General features: G+C 39.8%; 1 protein-coding gene across 5 annotated transcripts in view; it reads right to left on the bottom strand.

The window, feature by feature from the left end:
• The window catches only part of GRHL2 (grainyhead like transcription factor 2), a 158,240-nt gene that overhangs the window by 23,789 nt on the left and 106,834 nt on the right, over window positions 1-27,617 (bottom strand). For all 5 annotated transcript variants that reach the window (XM_077846813.1, XM_077846810.1, XM_077846811.1 and 2 more), the window contains 4 exons: window positions 19,214-19,372; window positions 12,859-12,946; window positions 12,258-12,397; window positions 7,777-7,808 (listed from right to left, as the gene is read on the bottom strand). In XM_077846813.1, coding sequence (XP_077702939.1) covers window positions 7,777-7,808; window positions 12,258-12,397; window positions 12,859-12,946; window positions 19,214-19,372 — 419 coding nt within the window. The remainder of the gene's footprint in view (window positions 1-7,776; window positions 7,809-12,257; window positions 12,398-12,858; window positions 12,947-19,213; window positions 19,373-27,617) is intronic.

The following is a 27,617-nucleotide window of genomic DNA, read 5'->3' as shown; positions in this document are numbered from 1 at the left end:
AAAAACCACAGACTTCAGGTCTCCTAACGTCCAGCCCAATTACACCATACAGTACCATTGAAGGACCAGAGAACCAAGGGAAGGTGCTTTCTCTGTTGTCAATCTTTATGTCACTGGCAAATATGTGGCTAATATGTGAGGTGACTTCAGCAGAACATAAAGCCACTGCTTTGTGGGATCAATCTCAGGGAGAGAGAGTCCCCAAGGTATAAACAAAAAACTGCTAAGTCTCATCAGAAAAAAACTCTGGGAAGGCGTTCAGATCTGAAGCCTGGGTCTCTGGTCATACTCACCAGGCCGAGCTGCAGTAGCCATTTGCGCCTAGTGACGAGGCACCGAAAAAAAGTACAGAAACGGGCTGTAGGCACACAGAGACAGTCTGTCTACTTCACAGTTCTGCTTATGGTCTGCATGCGCAAGTTACCATGTGTACCCCCCAAATAAATTTAGCTTCCTTCCCCATATTAGCTCAGAAAAGAGGAAGCTCTCTTATGTTCAAGTCCTTACACTGAAGCTCAGTATGGAGTAGGATCTCAATTAATTTTTTTTTTAATTTACTTATTCATGAGAGACAGAGAAAGAGAGAGAGGCAGAGACACAGGCAGAGGGAGAGGCAGGCTCCATGCAGGGAACCTGATGTGGGACTCAATCCCAAGACCCCAGGATCACGCCCTGAGCCAAAGGCAGGCACTGAACCACTGAGCCACCCAGGCGTCCCTCTCAATTAATTTCAATAACAAATTACACTTTGGGGTATTGATAGAATTCATCTGGCTGAATTAGGCAAACAAACAAATCCCACACATAGATTTAGAAACCAGTACTATAGTTAAGAGCTCAAAAATGCAAGTAATAACTCACTAGGTTTAGTAGGTCCCAGCAGGATCATATGAAGAGAAAATACAGATATTTCTGCTCTGATAAGATGTAGTTTATGGCATGACAATGTTCTCGCCAAGAACAATGTGAAAACTGTATAAAATTAAACAAAGAAAGGGAAGACCTCTTGAAAGTACTGGAGATTGCTAATGGGGCAGTCAGGGCTTGCAGAGCTGAGAGCTCAGGGTAGAGAATGCTGAGAGAGGAGCTAGTAATCAGTGAACCACTGTCCCCACTGAGCAAAAAGTGATAATCCCAGCTGGGCACATGTGCAGGGGCACATATGCAAGGGCAAAAAAGTCTGCACAGCTTTTGACAATCTTATGGTGTTAGAGAAACAGAAATTGGTATTTGGGGCTGCAAAGGCATCTAGGACTTATGGAAAAACTTTCAGAGAGAAGGGAAGCACAGAGAAGTGAGGCAGACAATGCAGTATTCCTTCCAAGATACTTGCCAAGTCCCTAAGCTACACAGAACAAGAAATTGAGCAGAAATTCCTTGAAAACTATAGAAGAGGTTTTGGTGGTCTCCTTAGGCTAAAGAGACAAAAATCAGATTTCAGATCCTGCCAAGGAAGAGGGCCAACAGAAAGTCCCTCAGAGCTACAGTCTAGCAGTTAGGATGAATTAGAGGTTTAGTCTGAGGCTAATACAAATTGCAACTAGGCTTAGAGTCATTTCTGCCCTGTGGAGTACAGTGATCTGCATTCACTCAGGCTGCACTCTAGAGGAGAGAAAACCTTCCCAAGAGAAAAACATGGTCATCCAGATCTGTAATTTTTACATACACTGTTCACCATTCAAATAATGCTTATTAAATAAACCAATAAACAGGACCAAGAGAAAAACAGACAATAGAAGCAGGCCACAGAAAACATACCTTTAGCATATTATTGAGTTACCAGATATGAACTTAAAAATAGTTGTGATTATACAATAATCATGAATACAAATGACAAGACATACAGAGCTAGAATCTATTAAAATAAATAAACCAATTCAGTAAAAACCCTGTAATTAAAAAGTACAATAACTAAAATTAAGAACTCAATAGATGGGGGCAGCCCCGGTGGCGCAGCAGTTTAGCGCCGCCTGCAGCCCCAGGCATGATCCTGGAGACCCTGGATTGAGTCCTACGTCAGGCTCTCTGCATGGTGCCTCCTTCTCCCTCTGCCTGTGTCTCTGCCTCTCTCTCTCTCTGTGTCTCTATGAATAAATAAATAAATAAATCTTAAAAAAAAAAAAGATGAATTTAAAAGAGTTGAAAGTTAGGTCAGTAGAAAATGCTCAGGCTAACACACAGGGAGCAAAGAAGATGGGGGTTTCAGAAAAAGCATGTAAAAAACACAGGGACACAATAAAACGTTCTAATACATATTTCAAATCTCAAAAGAGTGCAGAGAGAGAACAGATAAGAAGCACTGTTTGAAGAGTTAATAGCTGGTAATGGTCCCAAACTGATGAAAGACATCAACCCACAAAGTCAATAGGTGCCATAAAATACCAAGCAGGAAAAAATATAAAGAAAACCTACATGTAGGAACATCTTAATAAAAATTCTGAAAAACTAAGAGAAAGAAAAACATTCTCCTCCTCAAACAGTAAGAAATGTAAGAGGGAGGGAGAGAGGACAATCACTTTGAAATAGCAACATTAAGGCAAACACACAACTTCTCAACAGTAATGATGGAAACCAAAACTGAAAGAAAGTACTTGACAACCTGGAATTTGGTACCTAGCAAGAATATCCTACAAAAGTGATGGTGAAATGAAAGCAATTACAATAAACAAACAATATGAGAGAATTCTTTGCCAAAAGTTCTACAACAACAATGATACAAAAAATCCAACAGAGTTCTTCAGGCAGTAGGAAAAGAATCCCAAGGAAAAACAGAAATCGAGGAAGAAATGAAACAATGGAAAGAATAAATATAGATTAAAGTTTTAAAAGGAATCTTTAGTTTAAATCTTCCAGTTTACAAAAAAAGCAATCTAGTACATAAGTAAGAATAACTGGTACTAATGTAAGAAACTGATAAAAATATTTTAAATATTATATAAAATGTCCCTTGCCTATCATGCAGATTTGAGTATTACTGAGTGGGTTTTTTCAAAGCAATATATAAGAGTAAAAAATAAAAGTATATCCATTGAAAAGGGGGTAGGCTTCTTCCTTTTTTTTTTTTTTTTTTTAAGATTTTATTTATTCATGAGAGACACAGAGACATAGGCAGAGGGAGAAGCAGGCTCCCTCTGGGGAGCCTGATGTGGGACTTGATCCCAGGACTCTGGATCATGACTTGAGCAGAAGGCAGATGCTCCGCCACTGAGACATCTGGGCATCCCAAGGGGTGGGCTTCTTAACAACTGCATATGGATCTGCCATTACTATGAAATAAAATTTTAATTAAAAACAATTGACAATAAGAGGCAACATTGTGGCAGACACTTGTGTAACTATTTTAATGTTATAGGAACTAATATCTGTGGCTTCAGATAAAATTTCTTAGGCTTGAAGATAAGGATCTGAAAAGTGCTGTATCTCTACTTTGACAGTAGTGAGATGACAGCAAACACATTATTTTAGTGATGCATATCAATTTTAGTGATAAGACACTATGTCAAAGATGAATTGTAAATAATTAAAAAAAAAAGTGTTTCATAAGATGTAACACACATTTCTGAATTGTGTTACTCCTTAAACGTAGGTTAAGTTATATTAACAAAGTAAGTATCAATAAATCATTGATTCTTTTGGCGCTATCCATAATGGTTTAACTATTCAAACTGGCCCCAAAGCTTTAATTTATGTTTTTAGCTCCTCCTTAGGAAATTGAGGAAGTTGTCCTTTATTTTTAGCCACCTTATAATTATGTTTTTGTGGTACAACAGAGCCCATCATACCTTACATTTCATAGTTTGCTTAGCATCATTGAGAAACTTATCAAAGTACTTGGAGCTCTGCAAAGGTGCTCCTTTAAAAAAAGTAGTGCAGAATTCTCAAAAATTTTATTTTGTGCTGATGAACACAGGCTGGTGACTTTTTAAATTTAGTACCATGGTGATTAAATGCACTCACTGGTGATAGATTAATAATATCTAACTTCCCCAAAAGGTATTAAATTTTTTAAAGATTTTATTTATTTACTTGAGAGAGAGAGCACAAGTGGGGAGGACGGAGGGAGAGAGAGGAGAGGGAGAAGCAGCTGCTTCTAGCTGCTCCCTAGCTGAGCAGGGAGCCCGAAGTAGGGCTCAATCCCAGGAACCTGAGATCATGGCCTGAGCCCAAGGCAGATGCTTACCCAACTGAGTCACCCAAGCACCCCATCAGGTAGGTATTATTTGCTATATTTAGATGAGACTCCAAAAAGTTGTTATATAAGTTACAAAGCTTATAAAGGCCTGATTCAAATCATGGCTGGTAGGCTCCAGAGCAGTGCTTCTCAAATACTGCTCAGCTTTAGAATAACCTAGGGACTTTAGAAGGTTCTCTGTACCTAAACTGCATCCCACGTCAAGTAAATCAAAATGCCTGGGGGTGTTACCTATATGTGAGTATTTTTCAACTCCCTGGGTGACTCCAAATTGCAGCAAGAGGCCTACCACTGAGAAGTGGCATCCAAAGCCTCTCTATCAAACTTGTAACCCCAGCCTACGAACAACCCGAGTGGAGTCTGTCGATGCTTAAACTCAGTACCAGAAGTCACCCCCAATACTCACTTTACCATCAAAGAGGCAGAAGCAAGCAGTGTTCCTCTATTTGTTCTGTTTAGGCACTTGGCAGATGACTGCTTCCAATCTACCTCATCTGCATTTTCTCTACTTTCCCCCTTTAATCACACTCAGATTTGCCAGCACTTTGGGCCAGCAGGCTGTATTTGTGAACAGGTATGTATCTGATCTGACCACCACATTGGCCTCGGAGTTGCAAGGGGTGGGGATGGGGGGACTGTGGTGTGCTTTAGCTGTGCTACCTCCTCTGGCTGGTGGTTGAGTGAATGCTGCTGTCTAGACTTCATCAGATGCTTTGGTATGTATTGATTTTGCAGGCCAGGGATAGCCCTGAAGGAGGCTATGCAAATGCCAGGGAAGGTGGCACTCCTCAGGGCTCAGTGAGCTGATCTCCTTAGCCAGGTACACTCATCTGGGCTTGTCACAATATGGGTTCCGAGCTCCAAAGGGTGAGCCAAGGGTGTATCAAGGCCAAAAAGCTATCACAACGAGGCCTGTCTCTGTGCCTCTTTGGCAGCCACAGTTCAAGAATTAAGAGGGTTAGGTGACGAGCACGATGGCTAAAAGCAGGAGTCAGCTAGACCGGGTTCCAATCCTGCCTCTACCACGGCCAGCTGTATGACTTAGAACACATTTCCCTGCTCATTACAAAGTGGAGGTAATTATAGCATCCTCCCCATAGAAATTTTGGGAGCATTCACTGCAACAATGCATATAAAGCACTTACTTAGTACAGTGCCTAGCCAGGATATCCAGTGAGTGTTAATTATTCCTTTTACATATAACAATAGCCAAGTACCAACCATGTATTAACACGGAGGCTCCAAGGCCACCCACAGTGTTCAACTGAACTCTAATTAGATGTGTAAGTGATGGAGACTCGGGCCTCAGGCTTCCTGATGATGCAATAACAGAGGGTAATTCTTACAGAGAGGCCAAGCCATGGGAGTCAGAAGCAAGTCAATTGGCTACCTAAATGTTGCCAACCTGCCAGGAAGGACAAAGGCTGAAGTCAACTTTTCTGCATGTGAAGCAGAGCTGGGGTCTCAGGCACTTCTCCCTTATGAGGTTAACTTCTTCCAGAGAAGAGAAGAGGAGAATGTTAGTGCTAGATCAGACCTCGAGGATCACCTCATATAAGATCCTCATTTTACAGCTGAGGAGATGGAGAGCCAGAGGTCAAGGAGCCAGCCCAAGGCCTCACATCGGTAAGCAATGGCCCTGGAGTAGAATGTGGGCTTCCTAAGCTCAGAGCCACTGTTCTTTCCATGACACCACACTGTCCCTTGTAAAATACGTGAGCAACAGATTAGAATCCAATAGTGCTAATGTTTCTGCTCATTCCAGCCACTGGGAATACATTACCTATGTGCCAAGATAAAAAGAATAATCCAATTAGGTATTTTGAAAATTCAGAACTCTGAATTTAGAGGTTAGATCCTGGACAAGGTTCTGCTCTTAACCAGCTGGGGGATTCTTTGACTCCTTTGTGATTCTCTATCCTTTAGGCCAGAGGGTGGCACACTTTTTCTGCAAAGGGACAGATGAGCAAATATTTAGCCCACACCGGTTTCTGCGGCAATTATTCCACTTTGCTGTTGTAGCACCAAGGCAGCCACAGGTAAGACATAATAGAATTAACAGGGTTGTGTTCCAATTAAACTTAATGGACACTTGAATCTCATTTATTTTTCACATGTCGCACAATATTATTCTTCTTTTGGATTTTTTTTTCAGCCATTTAAAAATGTTTGCAGACAGGGGCACGTGAGTGGCTCAGTTGGTTAAGCATCCAATTCTTGATATCAGCTCAGGTATTGATCTCAGGGTCATGAGTTCAAGCCCTGCATTGGGCTTCACGTTTTGTGTGGAGCCTATTTTTTTAAAAAAAGTTTGCAGACTGTACAAAAATAGACAATGGGTTGATTTGGTTCTCAGGCTGTAGTTTAAAACTCTGCTCTAGGAAATGAACTCAGCAATATCTGTTCTACTTACTTCATCTTGAAATGTTTTATAAATAAATATATTCATTGTATAACCATAGGGATGCTCTGGTTTGACTATCATCTGAAAAAATGATCTAGAGATTTTATATAGATATACCACAAACCACAAGTTTAGTTGTATATATGTAATGTAACATAGATATTGAAAAATGAATGTAGTTCTAGATTGCTTTAAAAGAAAAATAGGGTGTGGGTCACAAGAAGAAATTATCTCAATATCATCTCCAACTCATGTGGTTGAGAACAGATACTTATTTCTGAGAACCAATTCTAAGGAAATGATTAGAAATTTGGTGGTATCCCCTGGAATGCAGATGTTGAAGTGTAATAATAGGAATGGATGGGGCTTTTCTAAAAAGCAGAACTAGAGCCCATAGGTGGAAGCCAAAAGAAGGTGGACATCAGTGTAATAGATAAACTAACTTTCTGAGAGCTGCAACTGTCCAATGGTGTCATGAGCTACCTTACATACAGTGAGAGTATTCAAGTAGAAGCTGGCTGACTACCTACCAAAAATGTGGTGTACCATGTTACACTGCCTAGAAGAGAGGGTTAGCTAAATGACCTTGAAGATTCCTTTTTGTTTCTAAAATTCTAAGAGGGTATAAAGTGAGTAAATACACAGAAAGCACTATGCAAGACACCTGGGAGCCTTAGTGACCTGACGTAAACCCTCTCTTACCTACAATCCCAAGGACAGTGACTAGGCTCTCAGCTTGCCTAGTTTCATTCACACCAGCCTCACCACTGACCCCCTGGATCAGTTTCCCAGAGTGAGGGCTTCAAGAGGTTTGTGTGGGTGACCAGAGCACTACAAAGCAGGGTAGCCTGTCTCCCTGGTTTCCACCTCAAGCCCACCTTGATCCTGCATTGGGGCCAGAGATTTCAGTAATTGGACTATTGGTGAAAAAGTAGAATTAAAGAAATGTGTCACTTAGAAAAACAGCTAGTTATTCAAAGGCAGATCACAGGAGGGAGAGAGATATAAAGAAAGGCTTGGAAGGAGAACAGCATTTCCCCAGCCTTCGTCTCAGACAGTTCTCAAGAGTCAAGCCTTTCTCATTTCTCAGTCCTAAGTTCATGGTTATCCTGTACTCCAAGAGCCATGGCTACTGACATGAACTGACTTTGGGTGAAAAGTGAAAGAACTGAGTGCTTACCCTTCTCGTTCATCATCCGTGTTGTAATACATCTGTGGGAACAAAACAACAGTCTTACTATAGGTCAGACACAAGAAATGGAAATATATTACGTGATGCACATACTTTCCTAGGCTCTTACACTGTCTTAAAAAGACAAAAGGCAAATCTGTTTAATGATGCCTAAGTGTGTGTGTGTGTGTGTGTCCAAGGAAAGACAAATTTAACCTCATATTCTCTCTAGGGTTAATTCTTGGGTTTTAAGGAAGTAAAGTTGGAAATCTAATTATTTCTAGCTCAAGTCATTCTGATCAGACTATCTACAGTTCTAAGCCAGCTCTTGCCTTTGACATTAAAGAAGTATTTTAGCAGGATCTAAAAATCATTGTTTAGAAAGGCTCTGGGGCAAGGCCTGTGAGTAACCAATTCCATTGGGTCCATGGGTGAGCAAGCTATAGATACTGTACTCTGGCAAGGCAGGGGAGCAAGAGAGTCCTATGGCAATGCAGCAGAAACCCCAGGCCTCTGTGTGTTCCCCAAAAGGGCCTGGGCTGTCCTGGCATCGCACAACCACAAACACTTAGAGTCAACTGTCTTCGGGCTGGGAAAAGATAATATAGCTCTAGGAGGTCCTCCTGGTCAGAAGACCCCTGAGAATAGATTTCTTAGGTGGTCAGCATGGTTGCAGGCAGAATCAGATTTAAAGAAATTATGCAGCATCCTTATTATTTTATGAAACTACAGAAATCCAGAAGGGAACTGCTATGTATGTAGATCCTTTTGGGCCAATTATTTATAAAAATTAATTGTGGGCCTTTCTTGAGCTTTATCTATGTGCTTCTGGATCATTTTTGTTTGGGACAATACTCAAGTTAGCATCAGACATTTACACTTTAACTTCAAAGTGATTTGTGGTGCTAGTATACCTCATCACTGCCTCTGCCCCAGTTGCCTGGGAGAAAAGCTCTGCCTAGACTGACACCCTCCCTACACACTTTCTTAAAGGCTCCTGGCAGTTCCTGGGATGCCACCACTCCCAGACTTTGCTATATAATGAAGCTGGTTACCTGGAACTCCTTGGGTATGAGTCATTCTAGTCATTAGTCAGATTTCCACAGGGAACTTTCCTCTTGAAAATCTTTTGTATCTATTGTTGTATTGTATACTTTGTTTCTTTTTAACACAAAATAGCAAAGGTAAGATGTTTTCTTCCACCATATCCCAAATTTCAATGTGGCATTGGAGCATCTGCCACTGTGACGTTCTAGAAATGCGACTATTTCAGTGCATATGGAATGACACACACGAGTGAGGGAGCCTGGGTCATATCACTGGTCACACAACTGAATTTTCTGGAAAAAGCTCCTGATGTTGGCCTGATTTTTGCTAATTTCTTTAAATGCAGCATAATGTATCTGCCCTGTCTGACTATATGACAGGGTCATGGAGGGCTCCCTGCAAGTTAACTGGTGACCTCAAATGAAGCAGCCTTCTCTTAAGTGTTTTCCTGCCCTCTTGAATGCTCTCTACGACACTGTCCCTATCATGTTCCTTGCATTGTCACTTCTCTCCCTCAACCCACTGTTTCTTCCTTGTGGGCTGTAGGCCTTATTGCAGGAATTTAATTTTTAGACTATTTCTCAAACTTTAGAATGCATAAAAAATATCTGGAGATTGTTATAAATGTGAATTCCTGGAACCCTCTTCAGAGATTTTGATTCAAAAGACTTGGAATGGAACTTAGGAGCCTGAATTCTTAGCAAGCACTCCTGTGGTTTGGGAGAAGTCCGTTTACAAACTACAACTGGGAAGACTGCTCCATAGGGCACGAGGGAGGAGCAAAGTCCTCCTCGGGTTCAGGTTCCTTGAGGAAGTCTGACCAGAAAGATGACGCCTCTGTATCTCACAATTTCTCCCAAACTTCCCTTATCACTTGTTTTTAAAGGCATTCCAGAGAAAAGCCTCGGTGACTATCTGGGATTTAATGTGAAGAGAAAGAGACTAACAACAATTTCCACGGTGCCTGCACATTGGGTTCATTCCCTGATTTTAGTTTTTGACAATTATCTGATGATTCCAACCCACATGTGAATCGATGAGATAATGGAAAAGGGAACATGTGGGCTGGCAGTGAAAACACCTACTCCCCCACCCATGTTCTTGGAATTGCTGTGCCACAGCTCATGAGCCCTCAACATGACAGGGGCGGGGGGGTCTCACTGACCCTAAGAGCTGAAGAGCTGAACACTTTCCAGCTGTGCAGTTTTGATGTTGCTGCACACCAACACCTACCTCTCCCCTCACCCCCAACCCTCGACCCCATATTTTGACAGGCTAATGCTGGATCTTGTTTGGCATGTTAAGTCAGCCACTCCCTGTCCCACACCCACTTCTAACTTCATAGCACTGCTGGCTTCCCTCCTGCCTTCAAACCCATCTCCCTATTTTCTAGCTCTTCCAAGAAAAGGTAGACTTTCAGTCCCAGCCAGCCACTGTAGGTGCTCCTGACCTTGGCCAAGTAAGTTGATCAACCATAGAATATTCACGCGTTGTTCCAGAGCACAGTGGACTGTGTTCCTTTGCTGCCCAGAGATCAGGCAGGCTCCGTCTCTGACCCCTGTAATTCTGCCTCCAAGGCCACAGGGGAGGCCTGAGGGCTCTGTAAGGGTGGCCCCGGACTGTAGAACTTAACTTCGCCAGAGGCCTGGGGGCACTGCCTGAGCTGCTTTGCAATCACTAAAACCAAAAAACTGTAAAGGCTACATTTTCCTTCTGATTTGGCCATAGGCTAGGAATCCAGCTCGATTTGGCCACAGGCTAGAAATCCAGTTCGGACATGGAGAGGCCAATGAAGCCAATGAGGCCAGTAAACTCAGAGTCGTGAGCAGCCAGATTTGGTCACTGCTCCTCTGAAGAGTCATTTACAGCTTTGTATATTTCAGGGACTTGTTGCCAAGAGAACAGGTCAGGCTGTCAGCTTTGACACAGAGCCAAAGCCAGAATCATGACGGTGAACAGTAAGAACAATTTAACTCAATTGTCCCTTCTTCTGGAAAGTGTAGATACCCAGCTTCACAAAATCCTATGGGGCTAAGACTGTAAATATACAAATCACCATATTCTTGGGAATTAAAAAAATAAATAGAATGAGGTGCTGGCACTCATAGCTTGCTAAATCCTAACATTCCTCTTCTGCCTTGTGTCCTTGTTCCTATCAAACAAGTAAGACAAGAAAGGAATGTTAAATTAATTTCTAGTGGAATGCACTCTAAGAAAAAACTATAGGTATTTTGTTACCATGTTATGTCATGAACAGCAACAAAGAAGCCCAGTTGTGTAAGTACTTTGTCTCATACCTATATGAAACAACGTGGGGAGGGACAATATATTCTTAAGAAAGAACAAGTTGAGACAATAATGATTTCTCCTCCTGACTAAGGTCAATTCCACTGAGTGTCTGAACACTTGGAATGGAAGAAAAACCTGAGTATGTCGGTATGCTCCTATTCTCAAAACAAACTCTTCCTCAGAGGATTCTGAGTTTAAAAGAAAACTAGCCCATACACGATGCACTAAAACCTAACTGATTTAGTGAAAGACAAATCTGGCTAATGCTAGGGAGGTTCTTTTCTTCAATTCTATTTTATCACATAAAATACTAAATACTAAAAATACTAAAGAAAGAAAAATCATCCATCACATAATCCTACTCATCAAGTGTTGGCAATTTTTCTTGTTACCTGCAAGCTCAGGTATATATCTAGATTCATGGTACAGACACAAACAGGTATTCTAATTTTTTCTTACACTGAACATTATCATAACTAGCTCCTATGTTGCTACATAATTTCTGTAATTATAATTTTAGTGGCCACATAATATTCCATCAACTTGAGCTACCATAATGAGTTAATTATTGGGTGTTTATGTTATTTTAATTTTAGTCTTTAATTTTGCTTGTAGGTATGACTAGAAGACAGGAATTACTTTTAAAAAGGCTTGTCTACAATCTCATTTTTCTTTCGGTGTGAAGTGACTCACCTATTCAATGAAAACTGTTAATTTACTAAGGGAAAAACTGCTTATGTGGTTTTATGTAATCAAAAAGTGTTTCCTTTTGGGCAACTTTCTGAAGTTATAGGTGCAGTTCAACTTCCCACCATCAGGTGGAGCTCTACTGCACCAGGCGCATCCCACATGACCAGAGCCACAACACAAAACTTCCTCAGGTTATCAGCCTCCTTACTTTCTTCCCCTTCACTGCTTTGTCAACACTTCACTACTATCAGCTCACTCTCTTCTTCCCCAAACTAAGTCAGTTTCCTCTCCTGAGACATTCCTTTCTATTAAAATCCATTTTCTTATGGAATGACTGACTTTTCGTGGAATGCATGGAGTGCAGGTGCTATTTTCAAGGTCATCATGGTATGATGGGACTGTCTTAAGGCTCCACCGGCCCCAGGGGGAGGGACGGCAGGTGGATGTTAGCAGGTAGAGCCTACCTGTCCTGTCCTCTGCAGATTTGCAAAGTGAACATCAGGTATGAAGAGGACTGGCTGCGAGTGCAGGTCAGGCATCGTTTTGAAGTAGGTGATGTCGCTTTTCTTCTGTAACGGTATTGCCGCCAACTTCCCATCAGAGGCTGGATGTAAGAGGGTTATGCATGACTAGAAACTCTTAGCTGTGAGCCCTAGCCTGAGTTCCCTGTTTTCTCCTCCAAATCTTTCCAAAAGCCACAGATGTGAACAGACTTTATCACCCCCTCTCCCACTGCCAAAACAACAAAGAGAGCGTGAACTTCGGGTGAGCACTCCTGAGCTGGAGCCCCTCGTGCCCTTCTGTCCCTCTCTGTACCCAAGGTTCCTTGTCTGGAGGAGGAAGATGTTGGTCTCCATGAGATTACAAAGTCCCTCCCAGCGCAAACAATCTATGGTCACATGATTCCATCTGCTTCTCACAGAGACCACGCATCCAGGCTTCGCAGCTAGGGAAGACAAGCCATCCCTCACAGGCCCATGGTTTTACCCACCATCCACTTCTTCCCACCTGTTCCCCTAGTGAACGTGGCCTGGCCAGAGCCCACCCCTCCTCAGCAACACTCACAGCTGTTGCACTGGGTTTGGGAGGCCTGGCCTTTCCCCTTCTTCCTGTTCTGCTTCCTCTCTTCGTCTCGGATTTTCCTTTCTGCTCCCTGACAGGGAAAAGCAAACAACGCCAGGTATGTTATTAGAGCATGCCAACACAGTGTCCACAGATGTGTCTCCAGGATAAGAAACAAACTGGGGGGTGAAGGGAGAGTGGGCAGCTCCACTGCTGCCCCTCCTGGGAGATCAGACCTCGGTTCTGAAGCTGAGACAGAACCTTATATATCTGTACCACATTTCGACCTCGGAGTGATGCCACTTCTTGTGGATTTCCCCCTTTTTTTGAAATCCTGTCTATTGATACAACTTCAATTTTGAATCCATACAGAAAGACCCAGCCCAAGTTCCTATCACAGTGAGGCTGCTTAAGTAACTTTAGTGATTATAATAAAATGTCGTTAAGATAAAGCATTGGTCTGTTAACATCATTCCTACGCACAGAGAGAGCATGAAAGTTGAGTGTGAATTCCCTATAAAACTTTCCCTTTGCTTGATGTCATGAAACTTTTAAAAATCATTACAGTAGGGATCCCTGGGTGGTGCAGCGGTTTGGCACCTGCCTTTGGCCCAGGGCGCGATCCCGGAGACCCGGGATCGAGTCCCACATCGGGCTCCCGGTGCATGGAGCCTGCTTCTCCCTCTGCCTGTGTCTCTGCCTCTCTCTCTCTCTCTCTCTCTCTCTGTGACTATCATAAATTTAAAAAAAAAAAATTTAAAAAAAATCATTACAGTAGTGGAAATGAGGAAGGACCTAATGAAACTACACAAGATGTATGATCGCTTTGCATGTACAAGTATGATTTTGGTTTTTGTTTTAATGTGTTCACAAGTGCTTGGAGATGGTGCTTGTTCAACCAAATAGGAAAAAAGTTTGATCTATTCACCTCCTTTCCACTCCTCTGTTCCTGATAATCTGACCTTATCATTGGCTTCTCTTGCTAGCTTTCTACCCTATGTAACCAACTGACCATCACCTAATATCTCTTTCCTTCTTGGCCTACAAGGATTCCCTGACATCATTATCATTATTATTGTCACTCTTCTGTGCCAGCTTTGCCAACTCATTTTCTTCTTCTCACCCTTTCAAATACAGATGTTCCAATGGTTTTCTTTTCCCTTCTCTTTCTCCTTTCTTGCTGCAGAAGAGTTCGGCTGCACCTCTATTTCCATGATGCTCTAGACAGGTGACATCCAGACACACACCCCAGACTAGACTCCTCCCCTAGATTTCGGATGTGCATTTACAGTTCCTTCCCTTTGTGACAGTATAGGTGAGGAGTGGTGAAGCATGTGCTGGCTGGCAGCCTCTAGTTAAAAACTGTCCCTAACTCATCTCACACAAAAAAGATTTGAAAATATAAAAATTTAATCCAGTTATAAAAAAAAAAAAAAAAAAAAAGAAGTCAATTAAAAGGCAAAGGACAAACTGGTGAAAATAGTTGCAACAAAATAATGCATAAAGTATTAAATCCTTAATATAAATAATGATTCAAATTTAAAAGACAACTAATACACCGCTTTAAAAAATGGACCAGAGCCATGAAATAGACGCTTCCAGAAAAAGACATACAAACCTTTGATTAAAACACAGAGATACATGTTTTGCTTATCAAATTAGCTTTAAAAAAAAAAAAAAGATTCCCAATTCTGGCCAAAGTAAATCCATGACACAAGAGATTTGGACACATGTGGGCAATGAAAGCTTCATAAAGGAGATAGCATTAGAGCTAATTCTTGAAAAATGAGTAATTATAACTAATATTTACATAGCACTTACTCTGTGCCAGGTGAGTTCTAAGAGCTTTACATAGATAAGATCTGGACAGATATAATAGTTTAGCCAGATATTTTAAAGATGTTTTTATGTCAAAAAACTTCTTACTACAAAAAGGGGGTAATTATTTTATAGTGCTTCATTTTAAAGTTTTGAATTGTCATTTATAATTATAAACCATGGAGATGTAGAAGAAGAGGGATTTAAAAATATAGAAATACATCCTTTGGAAGTTTCTTTATAATATATTAAGGTTTTGCAGAGTTTTGTATCTAGATAATATATAATATTTTGAAAAAAACAAACTGTTAATGTACAGACATGGCCTTGTTGAAATTGGTATGAGATATAACCTATCATTCATTTTTTGTTGAGTCCATATAAGACGTTTTTCTATGTACTTGGAGTTCTCTACAACATATTATTTAATATAAATAAAAATTTAAAACTTTATCTATCTACATAAATTATGACTCACTGTAGATACACCCCAAGGTTTGTCAAGCAGTTTTATTTCTAAATTGGTGCTTTATTTTGTACTATTACTTTGAGGAAAAAGCCTGCAATTAATTTGTTCCAAGACTTACATATATTCAGTGTCAATTTTTAGGCAATAAAGTAACCTGATTATTATTTGACAGGCATTCTTTGATATGCCAAACCAAATGGATCAACATAAAACCTACAGTGGCTCCCTACAGAGCCTAATCTTGGTGCCATGTCTATATAAGAAATCTCCTGCCCAGAATGCTCAGATATCATCAGCATGACAAAACAAGTCTGGATAGTACCCAAACATTTCTAGGAGAACCACAGCTCCCATTTCTAAAATAAAGCTTTGACTTCACAATATAACTTTCCAGAAGCTTAGATACTTTTAATTAAGGTGGAGAAAGCTTCCTTGAACATGACCTTCCATGAATTCCTTTACTTCCCTTGAATATTTGGGACCTAAAGCTTCTAAAAGATATTCTTTCCACTCTTATCAAAGTGCACAAAAGTTCAATTCTTCCAGAACAGTATAATTGGCTACAAAGACCAAATTTATCATTTAAAAATAACTTTCCTACCTAAATGTTCACTTTGGAGTCTTAGATTTAAAAAATATGCCTTAGGATTTCCTGATTATATTGTGATGTCTTGCCACCTTTTGAGAAGTGATGGTTAGCTTTGTTTTACTGCACACTTAAATAATTTCTCTTAAATTTAAGAATGTGTCCTTAACTAAATGAAAGTTGGCCAATGTACCAAGATGGTTTGCAGGGGCATCTTTAGCTTTTCATAATTTTCAACAGTCATCATCTCCAAATCTTTCCAAACAAGAATTAATAAAGAGAAAAAAACTATTATAAAAAAAGAACTTGGCTTTATTTCTCAAGTTTTACAAATTATGTACTTACTATTTACATTAATACAATTCTTGTTTTTCAGGAAAGCTAATGGAAGTAATTAAACATAGATATAAAGACATGAACGCAGGGTAGATATATAGACAGATTCCAAATTTTTTTAAATGCAAAAAAAATGCATTTCCATAGAAGTATAAAATATTAAAATAAAAAATAGAGAAGGTCTTTATTTGATTCTCACAGGTGTGCTAATTATAAATCAAGCTGGAGGACTATAAATAGTGCAGAACTCCATCTGTTTATGAATCTTGACTGTGTCTGGGAAACAGGATTTTAAAATGGAATAGCTCTTACTTTTTTTGCTTTAGAGGAGAATTCAATCATTGGCATTTACATCCTCATTTAAAAGGGGTAAAAATTAAACATTTTCTCTTTGCATCTCCCAGGAGTAAGTTTTGTCTGGGTTTTGAAATTAGAGCTGCAAATATTACTGGCAAATTACAGCATAAGATTTTGTATCTGAGTTATTCGAAACTTTCCTAGCAGTTAAGGTTAATACATTCTGCTTGAGATTTCTTCCCTATCCTTAACATCAGGATAAGTAAGCTAAACACCACCCACTGGAAACACTTTATATCACTAGTTTCTCAGAGTTCTAGGACATAGCTGAACAACAATGTAACATTATCTATTTATCCTGCATGTTCCTTTTCTTTGAGTTTCAGTATTTATCATATCAACACTGTTGAAAAAAATAATTATATGAGCATTCCTTAAGGCCTCTCTTTCTCACCTTCAATTCCCAGCAGCAATGTAAAGGTAAATGGACTGCCCAGTGTCTCTATCCCATCCTTCCCTCCCTTCTCTCTGCCTGTAATCCCACGCCTTGTTTTCAAGGAGGAGATCCTCAGAGGAGGATTCTGCAACATTCCTTGCTGTATCTGGAATACAGTTGAGGATATTCAAACTATTTAAACGCTGTCTGTTTGTACTTTAAAAGCCCAATGTTATATGTCATTTGAAAATGCTTTCGTTAAAATAAAATGCTTTCGTAATGTTTAATATGCTAAATTAAAGATATTAACTGATTTTCGTTTGCTTTCTTTTGTTTTTAAAGGCTACCTTGGCTCTTTGTTGAGGTTTTGAATCATCAATTGTCATTTTGGCTTTTTATGTATACAGCTGTTTATTAATTCAAAGATATGGGTCTGGAATCAGACCTGCATTTGCATCCGGCTTCTCTACTTCTTTTCTGTGATGTGACTCTGGCAACTGACCCACTGTTTTTCTCATTTACACAACTGTGTCTATTGACTTAACTGGTCCCCCACGTTGTGAAGGCTACCTAACTGTCCCTGACCCGAGAGTGCTGTTGAAAAGTTTGATGGTAAGTTTCTTTACAAGTGACTTTTTATTCTATTCTATTTCTATTCTATTGCATTTTACTTAGATGCCTGAAGAATATTTCTAAAGTTTACTAAGTTAACAACTTGGTATTGATGATCCTGGGCCAATCTTCCCAAGTACTTAGTAGGCTATTTAATATAGATATATTCATATATATATATAGTTTATATTTTAAGTTTTCCTGATTTATCATATTTTAGCATTTGTTTTGCTCCACTGTTTTAGTTTTCTCCCTCAAAGTTTCCTATTACATGTATACTGGATCTTCTTTACCTCTGTCCTATATTATTTTCTTTTGCATCTCATTTTTTATTCCTTTTGATTTTTAAAATTTTGCCGCTTCAAATTGTATTTCTCTTAAGGCATTCTCTTGTATATTTATTCATTCTTGCTTTGCTTCTAGCATAGTCTTTACTTCTAAAATATTTTAATCTTTGATTTCTGAATTCTTTCACAAATCTTTTCAAATCATTCTATGCTCAAAACAACTCTGGAGTTTTTCTATGGGATTTATGTTGATCTTCATGACTTCTATGATTTTCTTAATTTCATTTAGCTCATTTTGGAACATTAAGCTGTAGGTGTCACCTGTTTCATGGGCAGGTACCCATTGCCCCCAGGGATGTCAGTCTGATTTTAATATCTTTTTTCATGAGACTCTGTTGGGATTCAACTCTTTTTCTTTTCTGATAGTCATTTTTAAGTAAAATGAGTGGACCAAGATCGTTCTGCCAGCTTCACAGCTCTCATGCTTTTTCTTCTTCTCTTCTGATGTGTTCACAAAGTGATAAAAAAAATATATCAAAAAAGTCTGTATTTCCTGAGATCTGTTTACTCTGTATCCTTTCTCCTCATCCTTCTTATTTGGAACTTCTCTTCCTTTGCACCTTTTTTTGGAGGAGTAGAGGGAGTCCGATTTAACTTGGATTCTACTCCCAGCAGCTTTTCCTCAGAGCAGAGTTTTGCCCTAGAAGGGAACTTTATTTTATAACTTTCCAGAGTTTTCAGAGCCCCAACACTTCAACGTTCCATCCCTTTGCATCTATCAACAATAGCAAATTGGAGTCTACAGAATCTGAATCTTTCCACCCTTGTTTCACATGCTATCCTTGGATGGCACACTTCACTCCCTAGTGAGTACCTTGGGGCAATTTTATAGGTTTCCTGTTCTCTGGTTATCACGTAGCCCCATTGCTTTCCCTTATGATGCTGGTATCATACAGGTCTCAAAACTATTGCTGTTTAGTCCCACTTATATTTGGGATTTGTCAGGATCTCATGTCACATAATTATAGGATTTTAAGCTTTGCTATTTTAATTGCTCTATCTTCTTATGGTGGGATTCAGAGAGATTAAAAAACTGTATCTCCTCTTGAGTGCATGTTTACTAATGAACTTATTTCATAGGTGCCATTTCCATTTCCAAAAGCTCTAGATGAGACACCATTTAATTCATAAAATATACTGACATGCTCTGGGACAGGCTTATACCCAGTAAAAAGTATTAATCTATTATTTTACTTATCTAAGTGAATTAGACTCATAGCACAGTGCAATGTCAATCAGCCATTAAATTAGTGGTAAAATGATTGACTAAAAAAAAAAAAAAAAGTCAACTGATGACTCCCTGGATATCTAATATGAATTGAAAATGAAAGGTTACAACTCCCAGTGTGCTTGATAAGGTGATTAACTTGACACCACTAGACAAGAGAAGTGACAAAGAAGAAATGTCATTACAAGTAATATCTAATAACAAAGATACCTTTATGATCTTTACTCACTTTGTCACAGAAGACCTTGATCTGGCAGTAAGCTCTATGAATGGGCTTATTGCTACGATTATTATAACTGTATGTATCAATCTGAATCATCAAAGGAAGTCCTTTCACCCCTTTCTGGGAGGAGAAATCTGTACTCAGGCAATTCACAGTGATGAAAATCTGAGGGTGGGAGAAAGAAAGGAAAAAGTTCAGAAGTCACCATAAAAAGGATCCATTATAAAAATGCATAAGCCTTAGACTTAGAAGCAAAATACTAAATAATCTCATAAGGACAGCTGAAGAATATTTGGATACTCTGAAATAAGAACATGCTGAGCACATAAAACATGATATATTACAGAATTTATGATTTAAATATATAAAAATTGTTGCTTTCACATTAAATCTTGAAATAGACATACTTTCCTTCAAGTGTGTCACAAAATCTTACTTCTTTTCAAACATGAACAAACCAGATGTGTAAAGCATTATCTCTGCAACATATTAAAGCTATAACTTCTAATTATATCACTTTCTCAAATCTCTGACCTGTGGGGGTCAAAACAAAAACAAAAACAAAACTCAATAGCATCTTCCCTTGCACACTACTGCACTGAAACAGTGATTTGTTTATATACCTGTTTTTCCTACCTGACTCTTAACTTTGAGATTCGAGACCCCTTCTTAGATTTTTGTATTAGTGGTACCTAATTTACATATCAGTAAAGGACCACATCCATAGGAAGGCTAAGATGAAAGGTCTTTATGACATACTACTTAAGACCACCTTGTGAAACATGCCACAGACTCTCACTTTTCCAGCCACCATCTGAAAACAAGTGGCTAGAAATGATCTAATGATGGATACATTCATTTCATTCAATCATTCTTTTTATTCATTTGATTGTTCATTCATCCTGTAAACATCAACATAAGCCCACGGTGGGTCAAACACAACAGTATATACCTTAGGGACAGAGACGAAGGCCAGACCCCAGTTTCATGTAGTAGATAGTTCAAAAAGAAGATGAATAATCCAGTAAGAACCACCACAGGGTGGTCAAGGCTCTCCAATGAGAGCTGTGTACAGAGGCTATGAGAACATAGAACACAGCACCAAACCTGGAAGACATGTGTGAAACAGAACCATTGTAGACACTGGGATGAGATGATGGACTCCACAAATGCTTGTGAATTATTTAGGAATAGTAGAGAAAAGGAATGGCTAAAAATGAAAATGTTAAGTGACTCAGGGGAGCTGAGTGATAGAGACCACTGAGAAAGAGTACACCATGCCTGTTTCTCCTCCTGAGCTTGCAGGGCAAAAACAGACAATGCTGTCTGCGGCTCCTGGAGATGCCTTAACTACAGAGAACATTCATGCATGACACAAATATTTTTAAATACCTACTATGTTCCTGAGATTGCGCTAGGTACTAGCACGGATGCACTAGTTATGGTCCTATAATCACAGAAATCAGAGGCTAGGTGGGGAGAGAGAGGCAATATGATGGTGCCCTAAAGATTCTAATAACTTCATCAAATGCTCATCTATTTTTAGGTCAAACAAATAAAAGCAACTTTCCTGGGAACACTTGACTTCTTTTATTGTTATTACTGACAGCAGGGTTACCTTGGCCAGAATGTATAAACCACAGCTTTATGCCCCCAAATCAGTGATCACTCTGGGGAGCTATGCAATTGCCCCTATTTTTGACCACATATTTCATAAAGAAATCTTCCTGTAAAAACTGTCATCCACAGGGGTCGATGTAGACTGTTTTTTTGTACTCCCTCATAACATCTGCCTAGTACTACAGAAGCAGGAAGAGAACAGTGTGTTCAGAGGCCCATTTCCTAAAGTATTAGGATTCACACTCAGGTCAGGTCAGTGTTCCCTTAACCACAGATGGGATGCCCCACTTCCAGGTAGCTGCCGCCGGTCTCTCAGGGCCTACAGGACACCTTCCCCCATGTCCGCTATGAAGCTGTCCCACTCTGCCTGCCTTTGAGTCTCTGCCAAATGGAATCACCCATATATCAGGCATAGTGGACCACACTCCGACAGGCAGGATGCAATATTAACGGTGACCTTTGTCAGCTCCAATCACAAGTAAGACAGCTGGGCTGATGGAACATATATATTTACAAGGGCCACTTGAGTAGGACAGATCCAACTGGCCATATGCTACAAGAAATAGGCTAACCCATCGTTGGAGGAATGGGAACAGCCAGCCACCCATAGTTAGAGTCTTTGAATGCCAAAAGAGCAACAACACAACTTGATTCTACCTAGACACGCTTACATTAGTTTCCTTTAATAGAAACAGATTCTTAGTGGAAGGTCCAATGGGCTCTCTTTGACTTGTGGCATCCTGGTTCTACAGAGTAAACAACATGAGAATCCGCCTTCTATGCTACGTGAGTTGGCAGCGCCCAGAATTATCCTAACAGGCAGGGATTTTATAGTAGAGTTGGTGCTGCTCTCCCCTCGCCTGGCTGCCTGAACCAATAGCAAAGCACAGTTTCAGTGCCTGATGGTATCAATCAGAGTCTTGCTGTGTTGCACTCAAAACCTACGTGGTTGAACTTTAACTGCAGTTAGGAGGTAGAGGGGTTGGGAAGGTATGGAAGGGCACTAACTAAAACCTTGGCTTGAGAACTGATAAGCATTTATTTGTTTCATCTTGCAAACCCAACCATGTCCCAGTTCCATGCACAACAGGCAAATGTGAAAGCCAATTTCTTGGAAGTTTATCTACAAAGCACTGTTTGCAAATGTGTATTACAGAAACTTAGGGAAAAGGTATGCTTTCCCCCTCTAAATGTTCATCCAAATATCAAGCACAGAAAATTCTTAACTCCAGTAGGAGCCCTGATTATGTAAAGAGCATATATAAATGCCATGAAAATTGGGTCTGTCACCCAATAATTATGAATGTTACATATGTTCATATAACGTTTTCAAAGTCTCAGTCTTTAATTTTCCTATAATTTTGACAGTACATAATTTATTCTTTAGAAAAATATTAATTAAACCAGGTATATCTAGGCAGATAATAGATAGTATTTAAATTTTGTCATTGGTTCAAAAATCAATTCAGATACACTGTAATTTATTTGAGAAAGAGAGCATGAGCAGAGGGAATGGCAGGAGAGGGAGAAGCAGACTCCTTGCTGAGCAGGGAGCCCAATGCAGGGCTCAATCATGAGTTGAGAGACTGCTTGCTCTGAGATCATGACCTGAGCCAAAGGCAGATGCTTAACTCAGTGAGCCACTCAGGCACCCCACAATTGACATTTCTTAATAAAATATTTTTACATATGAATTGCAATTTCCATTTTATAGTTCCAACATTAAGACAAGTGACCTTCTCCAGATTATAGTAACCCTCAGTTGTGTACTGTGCATGTAGTAAGATTTATTAAAATAAATACAGATCAATGGGCTTTAGAATTACTACATTAACTTAATTATTAATTCCTAAGATTTTTTTTTTCAAGAGCTTGTCTTTAAAATGAACAGGTCTGTCTTTGATTTAAAAAACAATTTGGGATTTAAAAAATCACAATGTCTCTGACTTGATGCAAAACATTTATTTTTTTCCTCTTTAAAACAACTGTAGGGGATCCCTGGGTGGCTCAGCGGTTTAGCGCCTGCCTTCGAACCAGGGCATGATCCTGGAGTCCCGGGATTGAGTCCCACATCGGGCTCCCTGCATGGAGCCTACTTCTCCCTCTGCCTGTGTCTCTCTCTCTCTGTGTGTGTGTCTCTCATGAATAAATAAATAAAATCTTAAAAAAAATAAAACAACTGTATTTTGCATCTTTAAGAATCTTCTACATAAAGACAGAGAAAGCTACTTATTTCCGTATATTGAGGCTCCGAAGAGCTCTTTTCCAAGAAATTGCACATGCATTAGCCTCCAAATTACAGCAACATAGCATACACCAAGATATCAGCATTTTCGATCTAAAACACAAATAATATATAAATACGTAAGTGTTCTCTTGCCAATTTCCCCACTCTGTTTTCCTCTTGGTTCCCAAAATTATTAAAGACCATATGGATGGTTTTCTTAAACATCAGCAGTTTTCTTCTATTTTATATGATGGTATTTGGGTGCAGATGCAATGCCAAATTGAGACAGAAAGGCTAAAAGTAGATGATATGAACATGTGGTATCTCAGCCTTGGGCATTCATTCATTGCTTTCATGCATTCATTTATCAAATATTTATCAATTATCTTCTGTCTATGCCTGGCATTATGCCACATAATGGAACACATGAATCTGTGTCTTAGGGTAGACTCCCTACCCTAAGAGAGGTTGCTATTTTGTGGAGGATCTAAGAAAGTCTTAGATTTACTGACACCTCCATTTATATAGCACTTTTAGGGGATGATTTAAAACCTGAAAATATATGTCTTTATCTTCTCCTACAGATACTCTCGGTATGCTTGTATATACATACATACATACACAGTGTATCATAGTTTTCCATATTCTTTTAGACCTCAACTTTTTCCATTTCAAGAACATACCAAGCCTATTCCCAGGTGACAGCCTCCACTATTTGTCATGCTCTCTATCCTCTATCTCCAATGCTGTCCTCACAGACTACCCCATACACTGTCAGCTCCTTCTTCTCATTCAGATTCCAGTCCAATGTCAACTTTTCAGAAATACTGGCTTTGACCAGCCCATCTAGAGTTGTCTTCCTCCTCCTCTTCCCATTTCAGCCCATGATCAGAAGCAAACTCTAATACCTTGCTCTTTTCTATTTTCTTCATAGTACTTAACATTGTTTGGATTTATCTTGTCGTTTATGTTTAATGCTTAATCTCCTGTCTGCTCCGTGAGGCTTCAAGCTCATAAGAGAAGGCCCTTGTCTGCCTCAAGGTCACTCTATTCCTAGTGCCAGTCCCATGACAGACACTCAACAAATATTTATCCAATGAATTAAGAGAAAATTACCTTCCTAAATACACATTTCCCCTTTATCCATGCTCTTGCCTTCATAAGCCAAATCTTCTAGAAGCTGGGATTGCTTCAAGTAGCTGAAGTCATCGAAATAATACAGCAGTAAGCTGCTCAGGCCAGTTTTATCCTTGAAATTTGTTATCTGTATACCAACACATGTAAATTGAGCACCAACTATATATTCAATATAAATATGTATGTGTATATATGTACATGTATATATGCCATGGAGGATGCTATTTATAGATGCTATGGGAAAAACAGAAGTGTACAGTACATGCCTATCCTCAAAGGAAATGAGGAATATAACAGTTTTTGCTACCGTGGAATGAATACCATTAGATACCAAACTGACAATCCCAGACTATACATGCAGTTAAGACTTCATGAAAAGGAGAGAAATCAGCAAGGTAGCCAGGGAAGATCTGATGTAGGAGTCTTGAGCTTAAAGACAGATGGATGCGACTCTGAAAAGAGTGAAGAGGTCAGTCTAATGGGAGAGGAGGGTTTGTGTTGGGGAGGTTGAGAAGGAGCCTGAAGGGAACTGGTGAGGAAGAGGCCAACCAAGATGTTTATTTCTCTGTGATCAAGTAATGAACACGTGATGAGGTCAAGTGTATAATATCAGGGCCAGGACAGATAGAACTCTGGCCATAGTATCCAAAGTCCATGTTACAAAGAGGAAAAGGGGAATGATGGCTGAGCAAAGGCCACCAAGTTCAGAAGTAATTAGTGTTTGCACCCCTTTGAAAAGCCAGACTAATGGAGACAGAGGCAGGAAGCTAAATTGCTGGGGTGAGACGGGAGTTGGAGATGGAGAGAAGGCATCTCAGCTGAGAAGTCTGGCGGCAAGCAGCAGGGCCAAATGCAAGTGTTCTTCCAAGATGGAGGAGGTGTTCACACAATAAGAGAGGATGAATATAAGAGGCTGCAGAAAGGTAGAGTGTGGGACCTAAGAGCCTCGGAAGCAAAGATTAAATAGGATTGACTCAAAAGTGAAGTATTATAAGAAAAAAGTCAGAGCTTTCTCTGAAATCAGAAGCCAAGTGAGAGGAAAGCACAGAAGAAAGAAAGAAAGAAAGAAAGAAAGAAAGAAAGAAAGAAAGAAAGAAAGAAAGAAAGAAAGAAAGAAAGAAAGAAAGAAAGAAGAAAGAAAGAAAGAAAGAAAGAAAGAAAGAGTACAGGAAACTCAAAATTATTATGTACCCAGTGTAGATCACAGCAGTGTGGCCTTGGACTAATTATTTCACCTTTCTGAGCCTCACTGGCCTCATTTTTAAATAGGTACAACAATCCCTACCTTGGTAGTGTGACACTTTAAAATGAGAGGGCGTTTTAAATTGTAAAGTGCTATGAAAATCGAAGGGAGTTTTTCCTCCTCACTATGGTGCCTATCTTCGCAGATACCTGGTCTCCCAGGTGCTCCTAGTCTCTGACCCCAAGCCTTTCCTCACCCCCAGGACACAGCCCATAGGCCATCCATTTTGCTCTCCAAACTGCCCCTGCAAGGCTGCTCTCAGATCTCAGTTCGAGTCTTCCTACCTCTCTGGATTCTCTCTCAAGGCATTTTGTGATGCTATCTCCAAATGGTATAAAGGCAGATTCATTAGCACTCTTGTTAATCTGAGCAAAAAAGATATTTAATGGAGATGAACTGATTTTAAAAGCAGAAAAACCTATCTCTGCACACCACTTTTAGAGGGATGGAGTCACAGGTTTTGACGGAGAAAGCAAGAGAGAAATCTCTCATGCAGAACCTTTATGGCTCTTCCGACTGCTGGTTTCTGCCATCGCGCTGTGTCACCTGAACACAGCTTGTGAAACAGCACCTCAGGATAAGGAAGAATGTGGGCCTTGCATAACAGTGGGTTGGGCTGTCTCACAAATAATGAGCTCCCGGTCAGAGGAAGAATGTCCGCAAGACTGAAAGATCTACTTACTCAACTTGCTGATCATTTATTATTATTGTGATCCTTTTCGGTTCATGCTTAATACTTAAAACTTGTACTGAGTCTGTAATACTATGGCACGAAATTCAAAAGGCACCCAGGTGCCTTTTAAAGAGTTAACCACACCCACCCTGCATAGCTCCCCAACCAACCAACAGTTTCAGTTTCCCATGTATCCTTCTAAAAATATGCTACGCGATACATATTATTTTTATACAAATGGCACCACAGTAAACATACAATTCTGCACCTTGCTTTACTAAATACATTTTGAAAGATATCTTTTCTTTTTTAAAGAGCCATGAAATATGGAGTTATAATTTCTTTAACATTGGGTTGTTTCTAGTCTTTTCATCTTACAATGACACAATGCATGTCTTTCAACACAGATTGTGTACACGTGTGCATATAAATTATTGGCGGTATAGAGGCGTCACTGACTTTTTTAGTCTGACTTTTGTTCCTCATTATTTTACTGAAATCGCTTTCTTCAAGGCTAGCCTTCTCTATAGCAAATTTATAAGCAGGGATTCTCGAATGTAGTATGTATCCAGGAGTTCTTGTTAACATACAGATTATAGGGCCAGATCCCCAAGTTTCCAATTCAGTAGGTCTGAGATGAAAGATCCAAGTATTTGCATTTCTAACTCTTTCCCCAGTTGAGATGGATGATGCACGTGAGGGACCATGCTTTGGGAAACCACTGCCTACAGCACTGACTTCACTGCTCAGTTCTTCTCTCTCCACTTCCCCTGCCTCTCTCTTCTCCTGTACTCTTCCTCCTGACCATCCCTTCCTTGTCTGGTTCCTCCTCCAACATCCCTAACTGGGATGAGTCTTAAGTCCCATCCTTGACCCTCATTTGCCCACTGTCCAATTCTTTCTGGGGCAATCTCCTCCTCTTTCATGACTTCTATTCTCCCCTTTTTACAAACAATTCTGAACTTCTCTCCTGCTCCATAATTCCCTGCTCTACTCTGCATCTTTGAGCACCCTGTTCTGCCACCTGGCATGCTCTTCTTTCCAACTTCCACATGCTTAAAATTACAACTGACCCTTAAGACACCGCTCCTAAGCCAAATCCTCCCCCACGTCTTCCCTGGAATCTTTAAATGCTGGAGTATTTCCAAGGGAAGTATACATGTGTGTGTGTGTGTGTGTGTGTGTGTGTGTGTGTGTAAGCGAGAAAAGATAAAGGAAATCTGGCAAAACATTAACAATGAGTCAGTCTCAGTGAAGGGTATGCGGCATCAATTGTATTATTTTTTTCAACTTTTCATTTGTAATTTTTTCAAGTAAAAAGTTGGGGACATTTTAAAATAAAAAACAGAGTTCTCTCCCTTTCCAGAACTTTCCCGGCACCTTAACTCTATTTTTATTAGCATCCTCATAACTCTTCCTCTCGAATTACATTAGTTACAGCTATGTCTTACTTCTTAATCTGGCCAAAATGTTCTCTGAGAGCAGACACTTTTGCCTGGCTTATCTGTCC

The sequence above is a fragment of the Canis aureus genome, chromosome 14, assembly GCF_053574225.1.
Source record: "Canis aureus isolate CA01 chromosome 14, VMU_Caureus_v.1.0, whole genome shotgun sequence".
In the NCBI taxonomy this organism is placed as follows: Eukaryota; Metazoa; Chordata; class Mammalia; order Carnivora; family Canidae; genus Canis; species Canis aureus.
Note: the sequence above shows the minus strand (reverse complement) of the source record. Positions and strands in the feature narration are given on the sequence as shown.